At 48.2% G+C, this 20,524-nt stretch overlaps 1 protein-coding gene across 2 annotated transcripts in view; it reads right to left on the bottom strand.

Moving 5' to 3' along the window:
* Positions 1-20,524, bottom strand: part of LOC135055418 (ADP-ribosylation factor 1-like) — a 121,701-nt gene that overhangs the window by 11,838 nt on the left and 89,339 nt on the right. For both annotated transcript variants that reach the window (XM_063959460.1, XM_063959461.1), the window contains exons 2-4: positions 16,524-16,688; positions 16,329-16,439; positions 14,801-14,925 (exon numbers count right to left, since the gene is read on the bottom strand). In XM_063959460.1, the coding sequence (XP_063815530.1) occupies positions 14,801-14,925; positions 16,329-16,439; positions 16,524-16,671 (384 nt within the window). In that variant the 5' untranslated portion in view covers positions 16,672-16,688. The remainder of the gene's footprint in view (positions 1-14,800; positions 14,926-16,328; positions 16,440-16,523; positions 16,689-20,524) is intronic.

Raw genomic sequence — 20,524 nt, 5'->3', positions numbered from 1 at the left:
GTTTTTGCGTGAGATCTGCCGAATGGAATCGCTTCGTAAGAAGCCACCATTTTTCCCAGGACTCCTGTGCATTGATGCACTGATACTTGGCCTGGTTTTAGGAGGTTTCTGACTAGGTCGGATAACTCCCTGGCTTTCCCCTCCAGGAGAAATACCTCTTTCTGGACTATGCCCAGAATCATTCCTAGGAACAGCAGACGTATCATCGGAAAACAGCTGCGATTTTTGGAATATTTAGAATCCACTCGTGCTGTCGTAGAACTACTTTAGATAGTTCTTTTCCGACCTCCAACTGTTCTCTGGAAACTTGCCCCTTTCAGGATATCGTCCAAGTAAGGGATAATTAAGATGCCTTTCTTCTTTTAAGAATCATCTTTTCGGCCATTACCTTGGTAAAGGCCCGGGGTGCCGTGGATAATTCAACGGCAGCGTCTGAAACTGATATTGACAGTTCTGTATCACGAACCAGAGGTACCCTTGTTGAGAAGGGCAAATTTGGACATGGAGGTAATCCTTGATGTCCAGGGACACCATATAGTCCCCTTTTTTCCGGTTCTCTATCACTGCTCTGAGTGACTCCATCTTGATTTGAACCTTTTTATGTAAGTGTTCAAAGATTTCAGATTTAGACTATGTCTCACCAAGCCGTCTGGCTTCAGTACCACAATATAGTGTGGAAGACTAATACCCTTTTCCTTGTTGTAGGAGGGGTACTTTGATTATCACCTGCTGGAAATACAGCTTGTGAATTTTTTCCCAATACTGCCTCCCTGTCGGAGGGAGCCGTTGGTAAAGCAGGCTTCAGGAACCTGCGAGGAAAAAATGTCTCGACTCTCCAATCTGTACCCCTGGGATAATACTTGTACGATCTAGGGGTCAACTTGCGAGTTATCCCACTGCGCGCTGAGACTCTTGAGACTACCCCCCCACCTCACCTGAGTCCGCTTGCACGGCCCCAGCGTCACGCTGAGGACTTGGCAGACTCGGTGGAGGGCTTCTTTTCCTGGGAAGGGGCTGCCTGCTGCAGTCTACTTCCCTTTCCTCTATGTCTGGGCAGATATGACTGGCCTTTTGCCCGCTTGCCCACATGGGAAACGGAAGGATTGAGGCTGAAAAGACAGTGTCTTTTTCTGCTGAGATGTAACTTGGGGTAAAAAGGTTGGATTTCCCAGCTGTAGCCGTGGCCCCCAGGTCCGATGGACCGACCCCAAATAACTCCTTCCCTTTATACGGCAATACTTCCATGTGCCGTATGGGATCTGTATCACCTGACCACTGTCGTGTCCATGACATCTTCTGGGAGATATGGACAACGCACTTATCTTGATGCCAGAGTGCAAATATCCCTCTGTGCATCTCGCATACATATATATAGAATGCATCCTATTAAATGCTCTATATCAATAAAATATTTTTAGTCAGGGAATTCGACCAAGCCAACCCAGCACTGCATCTCCAGGCTGATGGCGATCGCTGGTCGCAGTATAACCACCGTATGTGTGTATATACTTTTTAGGATATTTTTCCAGCTGCCTATCAGCTGGCTCCTTGAGGGCGGCCGTATCTGGAGACGGTAACGCCACTTGATAAGCGTGTGAGCGCCTTATCCACCCTAAGGGGTGTTTCCCAACGCGCCCTAACTTCTGGCGGGAAAGGGTATAACGCCAATATTTGCTATCGGGGTAAACCCACGCATCATCACACACTTCATTTTATTTTATCTGATTCAGGAAAAAATAAGAATTTACTTACCGATAATTCTATTTCTCGGAGTCCGTAGTGGATGCTGGGGTTCCTGAAAGGACCATGGGGAATAGCGGCTCCGCAGGAGACAGGGCACAAAAAAGTAAAGCTTTTACCAGATCAGGTGGTGTGCACTGGCTCCTCCCCCTATGACCCTCCTCCAGACTCCAGTTAGGTACTGTGCCCGGACGAGCGTACACAATAAGGGAGGCAATTTGAATCCCGGGTAAGACTCATACCAGCCACACCAATCACACCGTACAACTTGTGATCTAAACCCAGTTAACAGTATGATAACAGAAAGAGCCTCTTAAAGATGGCTCCTTAACAATATAACCCGAATTTGTTAACAATAACTATGTACAGTATTGCAGATAATCCGCACTTGGGATGGGCGCCCAGCATCCACTACGGACTCCGAGAAATAGAATTATCGGTAAGTAAATTCTTATTTTCTCTATCGTCCTAAGTGGATGCTGGGGTTCCTGAAAGGACCATGGGGATTATACCAAAGCTCCCAAACGGGCGGGAGAGTGCGGATGACTCTGCAGCACCGAATGAGAGAATTCCAAGTCCTCTTTTGCCAGGGTATCAAATTTGTAGAATTTTACAAACGTGTTTTCCCCCGACCACGTAGCTGCTCGACAGAATTGTAATGCCGAGACCCCTCGGGCAGCCGCCCAAGATGAGCCCACCTTCCTTGTGGAATGGGCCTTAACAGATTTAGGCTGTGGCAGGCCTGCCACAGAATGAGCAAGTTGAATTGTGTTACAAATCCAACGAGCAATCGTCTGCTTAGAAGCAGGGGCACCCAACTTGTTGGGTGCATATAGTATCAACAGCGAGTCAGATTTTCTGACTTCAGCCGTCCTTGAAATGTATATTTTTAAGGCTCTGACAACGTCCAACAACTTGGAGTCCTCCAAGTCGCCAGTGGCCGCAGGCACCACAATAGGTTGGTTCAGGTGAAACGCCGATACCACCTTAGGGAGAAAATGCGGACGAGTCCTCAGTTCTGCCCTATCCGAATGGAAGATTAGATAAGGGCTTTTATAAGATAAAGCCGCCAATTCAGATACTCTCCTGGCGGAAGCCAGGGCCAGTAACATAGTCACTTTCCATGTGAGATATTTAAAATCCACCTTTTTCAATGGTTCAAACCAATAGGATTTGAGGAAATCTAAAACTACATTTAGATCCCACGGTGCCACCGGAGGCACCACAGGAGGCTGTATATGCAGTACTCCTTTAACAAAAGTCTGTACCTCAGGAACTGAGGCCAATTCTTTTTGGAAGAATATTGACAGGGCCGAAATTTGAACCTTAATAGATCTCAATTTGAGACCCATAGACAATCCTGATTGTAGGAAATGTAGGAAACGACCCAGTTGAAATTCCTCCGTCGGAACACTCCGATCCTCGCACCACGCGACATATTTTCGCCAAATGCGGTGATAATGTTTCGCGGTGACTTCCTTCCTTGCCTTAATCAAGGTAGGAATGACTTCTTCTGGAATGCCTTTCCCTTTTAGGATCTGGCGTTCAACCGCCATGCCGTCAAACGCAGCCGCGGTAAGTCTTGAAAGAGACAGGGACCCTGTTGTAGCAGGTCCCTTCTCAGAAGTAGAGGGCACGGGTCGTCCGTGACCAACTCTTGAAGTTCCGGGTACCAAGTCCTTCTTGGCCAATCCGGAGCCACTAGTATTGTTCTTACTCCTCCTCACCGTATAATCTTCAATACCTTTGGTATGAGAGGCAGAGGAGGAAACACATATACTGATTTGTACACCCAAGGTGTTACCAGTGCGTCCACAGCTATTGCCTGTGGATCTCTTGACCTGGCGCAATACTTGTCCAGTTTCTTGTTGAGGCGAGACGCCATCATGTCTACCATTGGTCTTTCCCAACAGTTTATTAGCATGTGGAAGACTTCTGGATGAAGACCCCCCTCTCCCGGGTGAATATCGTGTCTGCTGAGGAAGTCTGCTTCCCAGTTGTCCACGCCCGGGAAGAACACTGCTGACAGTGCTATTACGTGATTCTCCGCCCAGCGAAGAATCTTGGCAGCTTCTGCCATTGCACTCCTGCTTCTTGTGCCGCCCTGTCTGTTTACATGGGCGACCGCCGTGATGTTGTCCGACTGAATCAACACCGGTTTTCCTTGCAGGAGTGGTTCCGCCTGGCTTAGAGCATTTTAGATTGCTCTTAGTACCAGAATGTTTATGTGAAGAGACTTTTCCAGGTTCGTCCATACCCCCTGGAAGTTTCTTCCTTGTGTGACTGCTCCCCAACCTCTCAGGCTGGCGTCCGTGGTCACCAGGATCAAATCCTGTATGCCGAATCTGCGGCCCTCCAATAGATGAGCCTTTTGCAACCACCACAGAAGATATACCCTTGTCCTTGGCGACAGGGTTATTCGCAGGTGCATCTGAGGATGCGACCCTGACCATTTGTCCAACAGATCCCTTTGGAAAATTCTTGCATGGAATCTGCCGAATGGAATTGCTTCGTAAAAAGCCACCATTTTTCCCAGGACTCTTGTGCATTGATGTACAGACACCTTTCCTGGTTTTAGGAGGTTCCTGACAGGTCGGATAACTCCTTGGCTTTTTCCTCGGGAAGAAAAACCTTTTTCTGAACCGTGTCCAGAATCATCCCTAGGAACAGCAGACGTATCGTCGGAAAACAGCTGCGATTCTTGGAATATTTAGAATCCAGTCGTGCCGTCGAAGAACTACTTTAGATAGTGCTCTTCCGACCTCCAACTGTTCTCTGGAACTTGCCCTTTTTAGGTCGTGCAAGTAAGGGATAATTTAGATGCCTTTTTTCTTTGAAGAAACATCTTTTCGGCCATTACCTTGGTAAAAAGGCCCGGGGTGCCGTGGATAATTCAAACGGCATCGTCTGAAACTGATATTGACAGTTCTGTACCACGAACCAGAGGTACCCTTGATGAGAAGGACAAAATTTGGACATGGAGGTAATCCTTGATGTCCAGGGACACCATATAGTCCCCTTTTTTCCGGTTCGCTATCACTGCTCTGAGTGACTTTATCTCGATTTGAACCTTTTATGTAAGTGTTCAAAACATTTTAGATTTAGACTATGTGTCACCAAGCCGTCTGGCTTCAGTACCACAATATAGTGTGGAAAAATAATACCCTTTTCCTTGTCGTAGGAGGGGTACTTTGATTATCACCTGCTGGATATACAGCTTGTGAATTGTTTCCAATGCTGCCTCCCTGTCGGAGGGAGCCGTTGGTAAAGCAGACTTCAGGAACCTGCGAGGAGAAGATGTCTCGACTCTCCAATCTTTACCCCTGGGATAATACTCGTACGATCTAGGGGTCAACTTGCGAGTGATCCCACTGCGCCCTGAGACTCTTGAGACTACCCCCCCACCTTGAGTCCGCTTGCACGGCCCCAGCGTCATGCTGAGGACTTGGCAGACGCGGTGGAGGGCTTCTTTTCCTGGGAAAGGGCTGCCTGCTGCAGTCTACTTCCCTTACCTCTATGTCTGGGCAGATATGACTGGCCTTTTGCCTGCATGCCCTCATGGGAAAGGAAAGATTGAGGCTGAAAAGACGGTGTCTTTTTTAGCTGAGATGTAACTTGGGGTAAAAAAGGTTGGATTTCCCAGCTGTTGCTGTGGTCCCCAGGTCCGATGGACCGACCCCCAAATAACTCCTTCCCTTTATACAGCAATACTTCCATCTGCCGTATGGGATCTGTATCACCTGACCACTGTCGTGTCCCTGACATCTTCTGGGAGATATGGACAACGCACTTATCTTGATGCCAGAGAGCAAATATCCCTCTGTGCATCTCACATACATATATATAGAATGCATCCTATTAAATGCTCTACATGAATAAAATATTTTCAGTCAGGGAATCCGACCAAGCCAACCCAGCACTGCATCTCCAGGCTGATGGCGATCGCTGGTCGCAGTATAACCACCGTATGTGTGTATATACTTTTTAGGATATTTTTCCAGCTTCCTATCAGCTGGCTCCTTGAGGGCGGCCGTATCTGGAGACGGTAACGCCACTTGATAAGCGTGTGAGCGCCTTATCACCCTAAGGGGTGTTTCCCAACGTACCCTAATTTCTGGCGGGAAAGGGTATAACGCCAATATTTGCTATCGGGGTAACCCTACGCATCATCACACACTTCATTTTATTTTATCTGATTCAGGAAAAACTACAGGTAGTTTTTTCCACTCCCACATAATACCCTTTCTTGTGGTACTTGTAGTATCAGAAACACGTAACACCTCCTTCATTGCCCTTAACGTGTGGCCCTAATGAGAAATACGTTTGTTTATTCACCGTCGACACTGTATTCAGTGTCCGTGTCTGTGTCTGTGTCGACCGACTGAGGTAAATGGGCGTTTTTAAAACCCCTGACGGTGTTTCTGAGACGCCTGGACCGGTCCTAATAGATTGTCGGCCGTCTCATGTCGTCAACCGACCTTGCAGCGTGTTGACATTCTCACGTAATTCTCTAAATAAGCCATCCATTCCGGTGTCGACTCCCTAGAGAGTGACATCACCATTACAGGCAATTTCTCCGCCTCCTCACCAACATCGTCCTCATACATGTCGACACACACGTACCGACACACAGCACACACACCGGGAATGCTCTGACAGAGGACAGGACCCACTAGCCCTTTGGGGAGACAGAGGGAGAGTCTGCCAGCACACACCAAAAACGCTATAATTATATAGGGACAACCTTATATAAGTGTTTCTCCCTTATAGCATCTTTTATATATATACAATATCGCCAAAATCAGTGCCCCCCCTCTCTGTTTTAACCCTGTTTCTGTAGTGCAGTGCAGGGGAGAGCCTGGGAGCCTTCTCTCCAGCTTTTCTGTGAGAGAAAATGGCGCTGTGTGCTGAGGAGATAGGCCCCGCCCCTTTTACGGCGGGCTCGTCTCCCGCTATTTTTGAAGTTAGGCAGGGGTTAAATATCTCCATATAGCCTCTGTGGGCTATATGTGAGGTATTTTTTTGCCTCTAATAAGGTTTTTATTTGCCTCTTAGAGCGCCCCCCCCAGCGCTCTGCACCCTCAGTGACTGTTGTGTGAAGTGTGCTGAGAGGAAAATGGCGCACAGCTGCAGTGCTGTGCGCTACCTTTATGAAGACTCAGGAGTCTTCAGCCGCCGATTTTGGACCTCTTCTCTCTTCAGCGTCTGCAAGGGGGCCGGCGGCGCGGCTCCGGTGACCATCCAGGCTGTACCTGTGATCGTCCCTCTGGAGCTAGTGTCCAGTAGCCAAGCAGCAAATCCACTCTGCACGCAGGTGAGTTCACTACTTCTCCCCTAAGTCCCTCGTTGCAGTGATCCTGTTGCCAGCAGGACTCACTGTAAAGTAAAAAACCTAAGCTAAACTTTCTCTAAGCAGCTCTTTAGGAGAGCCACCTAGATTGCACCCTTCTCGTTCGGGCACAAAATCTAACTGGAGTCTGGAGGAGGGTCATAGGGGGAGGAGCCAGTGCACACCACCTGATCTGGTAAAAGCTTTACTTTTTTGTGCCCTGTCTCCTGCGGAGCCGCTATTCCCCATGGTCCTTTCAGGAACCCCAGCATCCACTTAGGACGATAGAGAAACTACAGGTAGTTTTTTCACTCCCACATAATACCCTTTTTTGTGGTACTTGTAGTATCAGAATATATGTAACACCTCCTTCATTGCCCTTAACGTGTGGCCCTAATGAGGAATACGTTTGTTTATTCACCGTCGACACTGGATTCAGTGTCCGTGTCTGTGTCTGTGTCGACCGACTGAGGTAAATGGGCGTTTTTTTAAAAACCCCTGACGGTGTTTCTGAGACGCCTGGACCGGTACTAATTGTTTGTCGGCCGTCTCATGTCGTCAACCGACCTTGCAGCGTGTTGACATTTTCACGTAATTCCCTAAATAAGCCATCCATTCCGGTGTCGACTCCCTAGAGAGTGACATCACCATTACAGGCAATTTCTCCGCCTCCTCCAACATCGTCCTCATACATGTCGACACACACGTACCGACACACAGCACACACACCTGGAATGCTCTGACAGAGGACAGGACCCCACTAGCCCTTTGTAGAGACAGAGGGAGAGTTTGCCAGCACACACCAAAAAACGCTATAAATACATAGGGACAACCTTATATAAGTGTTTCTCCCTAATAGCATCTTTATATATATATTTATATCGCCAATTAGTGCCCCCCTCTCTGTTTAAACCCTGTTTCTGTAGTGCAGTGCAGGGGAGAGCCTGGGAGCCTTCTCTCCAGCCTTTCTGTGAGAGAAAAAATGGCGCTGTGTGCTGAGGAGATAGGCCCCGCCCCTTTTCCGGCGGGCTCGTCTCCCGCTCTTTAGTGAAGTTTGGCAGGGGTTAAATATCTCCATATAGCCTCTGGGGGCTATATGTGAGGTATTTTTAGCCAGTATATAGGTTTACATTTGCCTCCCAGGGCGCCCCCCCCCCAGCGCCCTGCACCCTCAGTGACAGCGTGTGAAGTGTGCTGAGAGGAAAATGGCGCACAGCTGCAGTGCTGTGCGCTACCTTTAGAAGACTGTCAGAGTCTTCAGCCGCCGATTCTGGACCTCTTCTAACTTCAGCATCTGCAAGGGGGCCGGCGGCGCGGCTCCGGTGACCATCCAGGCTGTACCTGTGATCGTCCCTCTGGAGCTGATGTCCAGTAGCCAAGAAGCCAATCCATCCTGCACGCAGGTGAGTTCACTTCTTCTCCCCTCAGTCCCTCGTTGCAGTGATCCTGTTGCCAGCAGGACTCACTGTAAAATAAAAAACCTAAGCTAAACTTTCTCTAAGCAGCTCTTTAGGAGAGCCACCTAGAATTGCACCCTTCTCGGCCGGGCACAAAAATCTAACTGGAGTCTGGAGGAGGGTCATAGGGGGAGGAGCCAGTGCACACCACCTGATCGGAAAAGCTTTACTTTTGTGCCCTGTCTCCTGCGGAGCCGCTATCCCCCATGGTCCTTTCAGGAACCCCAGCATCCACTAGGACGATAGAGAAATAAGAATTTACTCACCGGTAATTCTATTTCTCGTAGCCCGCAGTGGATGCTGGGAACTCCGTAAGGACCATGGGGAATAGACGGGCTCCGCAGGAGACTGGGCACTCTAAAAGAAAGATTAGGTACTATCTGGTGTGCACTGGCTCCTCCCTCTATGCCCCTCCTCCAGACCTCAGTTAAGGAAACTGTGCCCGGAAGAGCTGACACAACAAGGAAAGGATTTGGAATCCAGGGTAAGACTCATACCAGCCACACCAATCATACTGTACAACTTGTGATAACCATACCCAGTTAACAGTATGAACAACAACTGAGCCTCAGTAACAGATGGCTCATAACAATAACCTTTTAGTTAGGCAATAACTATATACAAGTATTGCAGACAATCCGCACTTGGGATGGGCGCCCAGCATCCACTACGGACTACGAGAAATAGAATTACCGGTGAGTAAATTCTTATTTTCTCTGACGTCCTAGTGGATGCTGGGAACTCCGTAAGGACCATGGGGATTATACCAAAGCTCCTAAACGGGCGGGAGAGTGCGGATGACTCTGCAGCACCGAATGAGCAAACACAAGGTCCTCCTCAGCCAGGGTATCAAACTTGTAGAATTTTGCAAACGTGTTTGAACCCGACCAAGTAGCAGCTCGGCAAAGTTGTAAAGCCGAGACCCCTCGGGCAGCCGCCCAAGAAGAGCCCACTTTCCTCGTGGAATGGGCTTTTACAGATTTAGGATGCGGCAGTCCAGCCGCAGAATGTGCAAGTTGAATCGTGCTACAGATCCAGCGAGCAATAGTCTGCTTAGAAGCAGGAGCACCCAGCTTGTTGGGTGCATACAGGATAAATAGCGAGTCAGTTTTCCTGACTCCAGCCGTCCTGGAAACGTATATTTTCAGGGCCCTGACTACGTCCAGTAACTTGGAATCCTCCAAGTCCCGAGTAGCCGCAGGCACCACAATAGGTTGGTTCACATGAAAAGCTGAAACCACCTTAGGAAGGAATTGGGAACGAGTCCTCAATTCCGCCCTATCCATATGAAAAATCAGATAAGGGCTTTTACATGACAAAGCCGCCAATTCTGATACACGCCTGGCCAAGGCCAACAGCATGACCACTTTCCACGTGAGGTATTTTAGCTCCACGGTTTTAAGCGGCTCAAACCAATGCGACTTTAGGAAATCTAACACCACGTTGAGATCCCACGGTGCCACTGGAGGCACAAAAGGGGGCTGAATATGCAGCACTCCTTTAACAAAAGTCTGAACTTCAGGCAGTGAAGCCAGTTCTTTTTGGAAGAAAATCGACAGAGCCGAGATCTGGACCTTAATGGAACCCAATTTTAGGCCCATAGTCACTCCTGACTGTAGGAAGTGCAGAAATCGACCGAGCTGAAATTCCTCCGTTGGGGCCTTCCTGGCCTCACACCAAGCAACATATTTTCGCCATATGCGGTGATAATGTCTTACGGTCACATCTTTCCTAGCTTTAATCAGCGTAGGAATGACTTCCTCCGTAATGCCCTTTTCTTTTAGGATCCGGTGTTCAACCGCCATGCCGTCAAACGCAGCCGCGGTAGGTCTTGGAACAGACAGGGCCCCTGCTGCAGCAGGTCCTGTCTGAGCGGCAGAGGCCATGGGTCCTCTGAGATAATTTCTTGAAGTTCTGGGTACCAAGCTCTTCTTGGCCAATCCGGAACCATAAGTATAGTTCTTACTCCTCTCCTTATTATTCTCAGTACCTTGGGTATGAGAGGCAGAGGAGGGAACACATAAACCGACTGGTACACCCACGGTGTCACTACAGCGTCCACAACTATCGCCTGAAGGTCCCTTAACCTGGCGCAATATCTTTTTAGCTTTGTTGAGGCGGGACGCCATCATGTCCACCTGTGGCCTTTCCCAACGGTGTACAATCATTTGGAAGACTTCTGGATGAAGTCTCCACTCTCCCGGGTGGAGGTCGTGCCTGCTGAGGAAGTCTGCTTCCCAGTTGTCCACTCCCGGAATGAACACTGCTGACAGTGCTAACACATGATTTTCCGCCCATCGGAGAATCCTTGTGGCTTCTGCCATCGCCATCCTGCTTCTTGTGCCGCCCTGACGGTTTACATGGGCGACCGCCGTGATGTCGTCTGACTGGATCAGCACCGGCTGGTGTTGAAGCAGGGGTCTTGCCTGACTTAGGGCATTGTAAATGGCCCTTAGTTCCAGAATATTTATGTGTAGGGAAGTCTCCTGACTCGTCCATAGTCCTTGGAAGTTTCTTCCCTGTGTGACTGCCCCCCAACCTCGAAGGCTGGCATCCGTGGTCACCAGGACCCAGTCCTGTATGCCGAATCTTCGGCCCTCTAGAAGATGAGCACTCTGCAGCCACCACAACAGCGACACCCTGGTCCTTGGAGACAGGGTTATCAGCCGATGCATCTGAAGATGCGATCCGGACCACTTGTCCAACAGATCCCACTGAAAGATCCTTGCATGGAACCTTCCGAATGGAATTGCTTCGTAAGAAGCTACCATCTTTCCCAGGACTCGCGTGCAGTGGTGCACCGACACCTGTTTTGGTTTTAGGAGGTCTCTGACTAGAGATGACAACTCCTTGGCCTTCTCCTCCGGGAGAAACACCTTTTTCTGTTCTGTGTCCAGAATCATCCCCAGGAACAGTAGACGCGTTGTAGGAACCAGCTGCGACTTTGGAATATTCAGGATCCAGCCGTGCTGTTGTAGCACTTCCCGAGCTACACTCCGATCAACAACTGTTCCCTGGACCTCGCCTTTATAAGGAGATCGTCCAAGTACGGGATAATTATAACTCCCTTTTTTCGAAGGAGTATCATCATTTCGGCCATTACCTTGGTAAATACCCTCGGTGCCGTGGACAGACCAAGTGGCAACGTCTGGAATTGGTAATGACAGTCCTGTACCACAAATCTGAGGTACTCCTGGTGAGGAGGGTAAATGGGGACATGCAGGTATGCATCCTTGATGTCCAGTGATACCATGTAATCCCCTTCGTCCAGGCTTGCAATAACCGCACTGAGCGAATCCATTTTGAACTTGAACCTTCTTATATATGTGTTCAAGGATTTCAAATTTAAAATGGGTCTCACCGAACCGTCCGGTTTAGGTACCACAAACATTGTGGAATAGTAACCCCGTCCCTGTTGAAGGAGGGGTACTTTAGTTATCACCTGCTGGGAGTACAGCTTGTGAATCGCCTCCAGCACCGCCTCCCTGTCTGGGGGAGTAGTTGGCAAGGCTGATTTGAGGAAACGGCAAGGGGGAGACGTCTCGAATTCCAGCTTGTACCCCTGAGATACCACTTGTAGAATCCAGGGATCCACCCGTGAGCGAACCCACTGGTCGCTGAAGTTCCGGAGACGGGCCCCCACCGCACCTGGCTCCACCTGTGGAGCCCCAGCGTCATGCGGTGGACTTAGAGGAAGCGGGAGAGGACTTTTGTTCCTGGGAACTTGCTGTTTGGTGCAGCTTTTTCCCCCCACCTCTGCCTCTGGGCAGAAAGGACGCGCCTTTAACCCGCTTGCCTTTCTGGGGCCGAAAGGACTGTACCTGATAATACGGTGCTTTCTTTGGCTGTGAGGGAACATGGGGTAAAAATGTCGACTTCCCAGCTGTCGCTGTGGAAATGAGGTCCGAGAGACCATCCCCAAACAATTCCTCACCCTTGTAAGGCAAAACCTCCATGTGCCTTTTAGAATCCGCATCACCTGTCCACTGCCGAGTCCATAATACTCTCCTGGCAGAAATGGACATTGCATTTATTCTAGATGCCAGTTGGCAAATATCCCTCTGTGCATCTCTCATGTATAAGACTACGTCTTTAATATGCTCTACAGTTAGCAATATAGTGTCCCTGTCAAGGGTATCAATGTTATCAGACAGGGAATCTGACCACGCAGCTTCAGCACTGCACATCCATGCTGAAGCAATAGCCGGTCTCAGTATAATACCCGAGTGTGTATATACAGACTTCAGGATAGCCTCCTGCTTTCTATCCGCAGGCTCCTTTAGGGCGGCCGTATCCGGAGACGGTAGTGCCACCTTCTTTGACAAGCGTGTGAGCGCTTTATCCACCCTAGGGGATGTCTCCCAACGTATCCTATCCTCTGGCGGGAAAGGGTACGCCCTTAGTAACTTTTTGGAAATTACCAGTTTCTTATCGGGGGAAACCCACGCTTCATCACACACTTCATTTATACTCTTCAGAAGGGGGAAAAACCACAGGTTGCTTTTTCTCCCCAAACATAATACCCTTTTTTTGTGGTACCAGGGTTAATGTCAGAAATGTGCAACACATTTTTCATTGCCGTAATCATGTAACGGATGGCCCTATTGGAATGTAGACTAGTCTCATAGTCGTCGACACTGGAGTCAGTATCCGTGTCGACATCTGTGTCTGCCATCTGAGGTAGCGGGCGTTTTTGAGCCCCTGATGGCTTTTGAGACGCCTGGGCAGGCACGGACTGAGAAGCCGGCTGTCCCACATCTGCTATGTCATCAAACCTCTTATGTAAGGAGTTGACACTGTCACGTAATTCCTTCCACATATCCATCCACTCAGGTGTCGACCCCGCAGGGGGTGACATCACATTTATCGGCACCTGCTCCGCCTCCACATAAGCCTCCTCATCAAACATGTCGACACAGCCGTACCGACACTCCGCGCACACACACAGGGAATGCTCTGACTGAGGACAGGACCCCACAAAGTCCTTTGGGGAGACAGAGAGAGAGTATGCCAGCACACACCACAGCGCTATAAATCACAGGGATGTACACTATAATGAGTGATTTTACCCTATAGCATATATATATATATATATATATATATATATATATATATATATACCAACTAGGACAAATGAGGCGGCACTCAGAGTCTTCAAACAAGTGAAAAATTGTAATGGTGCTTCAACGTTTCGGGGTCTCCCCCTTCGTCAGGAATAATGCAGTGCAAAATACAATGTGTTTAAATAGAACTTACCCTCCTTCAGGAACATCCCATCCAGCGTGCATCCGTGGCCGCGCCATCCCGGCGCCCAGCCCGCCGTCCTCAGCGTCTCAGCGGAAGTGACGCGTCGGCGCCTGGAGGCGCGTCCACGGGCCCGCTGCCTAGCAACAGAGAGGGATGTAAACACCCATTAGTGATACAGGGACGTGAACTTTGCTTTGAGTCACTGTTCCCGTGTCTATACAATTATCATACAACGAAGATAAAAATTAGTGTACTCTCTTAAAATAGTGCTAGACAATAAAACATTAATAACATGTGCATATACACAACTTTTTTTAAAAAATTTCAGGCAATTAGTGAAAAACACAAAGTGACAGTTAATAATACACAACACAATATCTCATTGACTGTTCGATCCCTCTGGAGCTAATGGTGTCCAGTAGCCTAGAAGCCCAAGCTAGCTGCAAGCAGGTAGGTTCGCTTCTCTCCCCTAAGTCCCTCGTAGCAGTGAGTCTGTTGCCAGCAGATCTCACAGAAAATAAAAAACCTAAATATACTTTCTTTTCTAGAAGCTCAGGAGAGCCCCTAGTGTGCATCCAGCTCGAGCCGGGCACAGATTTTAACTGAGGTCTGGAGGAGGGGCATAGAGGGAGGAGCCAGTGCACGCCAGGTAGTCCTAATTCTTTCTTAGAGTGCCCAGTCTCCTTCGGAGCCCGCTATTCCCCATGGTCCTTACGGAGTTCCCAGCATCCACTAGGACGTCAAAGAAATAAAGATTGCACTTCTCCAGTTCCACCTGATGCGGCCCCATCCCAAACGCGCACTCCCGGCGTGACTAGGCGGTCCGGCGCCTGGCCACGCTATGGGAGTGCAGAGACACTTCCATTGCAGTGAATGGGGTGCGTGGACGTCCCAGACGTTGCGTTAGGTGCACCCCGGCACAGACGGAGCCACGATTAACGTGGCTCCATCTGTACCTCTATAGGAAGAATCTCTATTCTACAAGAATGTATGTGTTTTGTCGTTAGCAACAGTGTTATGCAATTACCTGCTTGTTTGCAAACACTAGAAGTACAGCCTCCCGTAATTCATCTTCTGCCAACATCCTTGTTAACTCCTCTCTAGCTTCATTAGTTCTCTCTCTGTCATTGCTGTCTACCACAAAAATGAGACCTGTGTTTGGAGAGATGTTTAAAATTACCACCTATTTAACTATATAAGACTTCAATCACTTCACGGAACATTCTAGCATTATATGCATGTCAACCTGAACCTTGCAATTAAACATAGTACATTTTCTTAAGGAAATTACATTGCAAGTGCCATGCTCTTTCAACATTTACTTGCAGGCAACCTGTGGCTCTAACTTTTGTGTAGCTACAAGCACCAACCATAGCCAATTCTTGCCTTCATTAAGCAAATTTTTTTAGGTTCACTACTGTGACATCTAGGGGCAATGTAATTGCTTTTGCGCACCCCCTGCTGGGTATCTATACGAATAGGTGCCCAAAGGAGCAATTCAATTGTTTCTCTTTTCGGGCGACCATTAGTATTGACACACTTAAATGCATAAAGGCTGGTACACACCACCCAATGTTTAAATGCAGGCGTTGAACAATATAGCATTCAACAATATAGCAAGTACACAGTGAACGTTATTGTTCAACGATAACGTTCAGTGAGGTCACCGCCGACAGCACCGCCGGCATTCCCAAACATGCAGCTCAGCCCGACATTGATGGGTTGAGCTGCATGTCCACTCAATATTGGTGAACACAGAATGAGGATTTCAGGCTAGACGATTTCAAGCTAAAAATAGACGATCACATAAAGGTCGTTATTGTTCATTTTTTAGCCAGAAATCGCCTAGTGTGTACATCCCTTAAGACCAAGGCCAGTTATGTCACAGAAGCACAACAAAAAATTTAAACTTTACAATCTCTAGCAGATCCCTTTACAACACTACACTAAAAATGTAGCTCTCTAATGGAGACAGAGATGCTGAAAAAAAGCCAGGTAATGTTGCAGTTAAGTAGTTTAGAAACACTTATACTCAGTGATTGATTGATTGATTGATTGATCAATTACTTAATAGTGAATTGGCATGCAAGAATGTATTGCGATTATTATGGTGATCATTATAAAAAAAAGTTTACAAAAAAAATAAAAAAATAAAATAATGTGAGCTGTACGCCATGAAATGAAATACAGTGAAAAATAACCGATACATTTTCATAAACATAAAAGCAAAGTGGGAGATGCTGTGGCTAGAACATGGACAATAATTAGTCGAGTAATGAGATCTAGGGTATGATGAGCATGTTGAGATTGCAAAACAGATTATTAACAACATTGGTTACTTAAAAAGCATATCTAAGGGAACATAATACAAACAAATTACAAGCAATGACCTGGAACAGAAGGTTAAGATGACCCTGTCCTGATGAATGTACAGTTTATGATTTGGGAATAACCAGATACACAAGGAAGAGAAAAATTAGCAACCTCTTCCTTTTAGAAATATGAAAACTTTGGTTAATAGAAATGTAATGCACACAACCAGTAAATATACAAACCCTGAGTGTTCTGGAAATAATGACGCCACAGAGGTCTGATTTTGTCCTGACCACCAACGTCCCAGACTGTAAAACTGATATTCTTATACTCTACGGTCTCAACATTAAAACCTGAGAAGAGACAAATGCACTGCATTAGAAAGGCTGTGCTGGTACTACCCTGACATGAGTGGAGCAGTGAAATAAGCTATGTACCTATTGTGGGGATGGTGGTCACAATCTCGCCCAGTTTCAATTTATACAGGATTGTGGTCTTTCCAGCAGCGTCCAAGCCCACCATGAGAATTCTCATCTCCTTTTTTCCAAAGAGACCTTTAAATAGGTTGGCAAAGATGTTTCCCATTGTAGTGTTTGTTTTACCTGGTAGAAACAAAACAGTAAAAGGTCAGAGAAGTCATTATTGACTGAAGTGCAAAAATAAGATTTTACTTACCGATAAATCTATTTCTCGTAGTCCGTAGTGGATGCTGGGGACTCCGTCAGGACCATGGGGATTAGCGGCTCCGCAGGAGACAGGGCACAAAAGTAAAAGCTTTAGGATCAGGTGGTGTGCACTGGCTCCTCCCCCTATGACCCTCCTCCAAGCCTCAGTTAGGATACTGTGCCCGGACGAGCGTACACAATAAGGAAGGATTTTGAATCCCGGGTAAGACTCATACCAGCCACACCAATCACACTGTACAACCTGTGATCTGAACCCAGTTAACAGCATGATAACAGCGGAGCCTCTGAAAAGATGGCTCACAACAATAATAACCCGATTTTTGTAACAATAACTATGTACAAGTATTGCAGACAATCCGCACTTGGGATGGGCGCCCAGCATCCACTACGGACTACGAGAAATAGATCGGTAAGTAAAATCTTATTTTCTCTGACGTCCTAGTGGATGCTGGGGACTCCGTCAGGACCATGGGGATTATACCAAAGCTCCCAAACGGGCGGGAGAGTGCGGATGACTCTGCAGCACCGAATGAGAGAACTCCAGGTCCTCTTTAGCCAGGGTATCAAATTTGTAGAATTTTACAAACGTGTTCTCCCCCGACCACGTAGCTGCTCGGCAGAGTTGTAATGCCGAGACCCCTCGGGCAGCCGCCCAGGATGAGCCCACCTTCCTTGTGGAATGGGCCTTGACAGATTTAGGCTGTGGCAGGCCTACCACAGAATGTGCAAGTTGAAATGTGCTACAAATCCAACGAGCAATCGTCTGCTTAGAAGCAAGAGCACCCAGTTTGTTGGGTGCATACAGGATAACAGCGAGTCAGTTTTCCCGACTCCAGCCGTCCTGGAAACCTATATTTTCAGGGCCCTGACAACATCTAGCAACTTGGAGTCCTCCAAGTCCCTAGTAGCCGCAGGTACCATAATAAGCTGGTTCAGGTGAAACGCTGACACCACCTTAGGAAGAAACTGGGGACGAGTCCGCAGCTCTGCCCTGTCCGAATGGACAATCAGATATGGCTTTTGTGAGACAAAGCCGCCAATTCTGACACTCGCCTGGCCGAGGCCAGGGCCAACAGCATGGTCACTTTTCATGTGAGATATTTCAAATCCACAGATTTGAGCGGTTTAAAATGTGATTTGAGGAATCCCAGAACTACGTTGAGATCCCACAGTGCCACTGGAGGCACAAAAAGGGGGTTGTATATGCAATACTCCCTTGACAAACTTCTGGACTTCAGGAACTGAAGCCAATTCTTTTTGGAAGAAAATTGACAGGGCCGAAATTTGAACCTTAATGGACCCCAATTTGAGGTCCATAGACACTCCTGTTTGCAGGAAATGCAGAAATCGACCGAGTTGAAATTTCTTCGTGGGGCCTTCCTGGCCTCACACCACGCAACATATTTTCGCCACATGTGGTGATAATGTTTTGCGGTCACCTCCTTCCTGGCTTTGACCAGGGTAAGAATGACCTCTTCCGGAATGCCTTTTTCCCTTAGGATCTGGCGTTCCACCGCCATGCCGTCAAACGAAGCCGCGGTAAGTCTTGGAACAGACCTGGTACTTGCTGAAGCAAGTCCCTTCTTAGCGGCAGAGGCCATGAGTCCTCTGTGAGCATTTCTTGAAGTTCCGGGTGCCACGTCCTTCTTGGCCAATCCGGAGCCACGAGTATAGTTCTTACTCCTCTACGTCTTATAATTCTCAGTACCTTGGTTATGAGAAGCAGAGGAGGGAACACATACACCGACTGGTACACCCACGGTGTTACCAGAACGTCCACAGATATTGCTTGAGGGTCTCTTGACCTGGCGCAATACCTGTCCAGTTTTTTGTTCAGGCGGGACGCCATCATGTCCACCTTTGGTCTTTCCCAACGGTTCACAATCATGAGGAATACTTCCCGATGAAGTCCCCACTCTCCCGGGTGGAGGTCGTGCCTGCTGAGGAAGTCTGCTTCCCAGTTGTCCACTCCCGGAATGAACACTGCTGACAGTGCTATCACATGATTTTTCGCCCAGCGAAGAATCCTTGCAGTTTCTGCCATTGCCCTCCTGCTTCTTGTGCCGCCCTGTCTGTTTACGTGGGCGACTGCCGTGATGTTGTCCCACTGGATCAATACCGGCTGACCTTGAAGCAGAGGTCTTGCTAAGCTTAGAACATTGTAAATTGCCCTTAGCTCCAGTATATTTATGTGGAGAGAAGTCTCCAGACTTGATCACACTCCCTGGAAATTTTTTCCCTGTGTGACTGCTCCCCAGCCTCTCAGGCTGGCATCCGTGGTCACCAGGACCCAGTCCTGAATGCCGAATCTGCTGCCCTTTAGTAGATGAGCACTCTGCAGCCACCGCAGAAGAAACACCCTTGTCCTTGGAGACAGGGTTATCCGCTGATGCATCTGAAGATGCGATCCGGACCATTTTTCCAGCAGATCCCACTGAAAAGTTCTTGCGTGAAATCTACCGAATGGAATCGCTTCGTAAGAAGCCACCATTTTTCCCAGGACCCTTGTGCAATGATGCACTGACACTTTTCCTGGTTTTAGGAGGTTCCTGACTAGCTCGGATAACTCCCTGGCTTTCTTCTCCGGGAGAAACACCTTTTTCTGGACTGTGTCCAGAATCATCCCTAGGAACAGCAGACGTGTCGTCGGAAACAGCTGCGGTTTTGGAATATTTAGAAACCACCCGTGCTGTCGTAGAACTACTTGAGATAGTGCTACTCCGACCTCCAACTGTTCTCTGGACCTTGCCCCTATCAGGAGATCGTCCATTTTCTTTGAAGAAGAAGAATCATCATTTCGGCCATTACCTTGGTAAGGACCCGGGGTGCCGTGGACAATCCAACCGGCAGCGTCTGAAACTGATAGTGACAGTTCTGTACCACGAACCTGAGGTACCCTTGGTGAGAAGGGCAAATTGGGACATGGAGGTAAGCATCCCTGATGTCCCGGGACACCATATAGTCCCCTTCTTCCTGGTTCGCTATCACTGCTCTGAGTGACTCCATCTTGAATTGAACCTTTGTATGTAAGTGTTCAACTATTTCAGATTTAGAATAGGTCTCACCGAGCCGTCTGGCTTCAGTACCACAATATAGTGTGGAATAATACCCCTTTCCTTGTTGTAGGAGGGGTACTTTGATTATCACCTGCTGGGAATACAGCTTGTGAATTGTTTCCACTACTGCCTCCCTGTCGGAGGGAGACGTTGGTAAAGCAGACTTCAGGAACCTGCGAGGGGGAGACGTCTCGAATTTCCAATCTGTACCCCTGGGATACTACTTGTAGGATCCAGGGGTCCACTTGCGAGTGAGCCCACTGCGTGCTGAAACTCTTGAGACGACCCCCCCCCCACCGCACCCGAGTCCGCTTGTACGGCCCCAGCGTCATGCTGAGGACTTGGCAGAAGCGGTGGAGGGCTTCTGTTTCTGGGAATGGGCTGCCTGCTGCAGTCTTCTTCCCTTTCCTCTATCCCATGGCAGATATGACTGGCCTTTTGCCCGCTTGCCCTTATGGGGACGAAAGGACTGAGGCTGAAAAGACGTTGTCTTTTTCTCCTTTATACGGCAATACTTCCATGTGCCGTTTGGAATCTGCATCACCTGACCACTGTCGTGTCCATAAACAACTTCTGGCAGATATGGACATCGCACTTACTCTTGATGCCAGAGTGCAAATATCCCTCTGTGCATCTCGCATATATAGAAATGCATCCTTTAAATGCTCTATAGTCAATAAAATACTGTCCCTGTCA

Source organism: Pseudophryne corroboree, chromosome 3, assembly GCF_028390025.1.
Source record: "Pseudophryne corroboree isolate aPseCor3 chromosome 3, aPseCor3.hap2, whole genome shotgun sequence".
Classification (NCBI taxonomy): domain Eukaryota; kingdom Metazoa; phylum Chordata; class Amphibia; order Anura; family Myobatrachidae; genus Pseudophryne; species Pseudophryne corroboree.
Note: the sequence above shows the minus strand (reverse complement) of the source record. Positions and strands in the feature narration are given on the sequence as shown.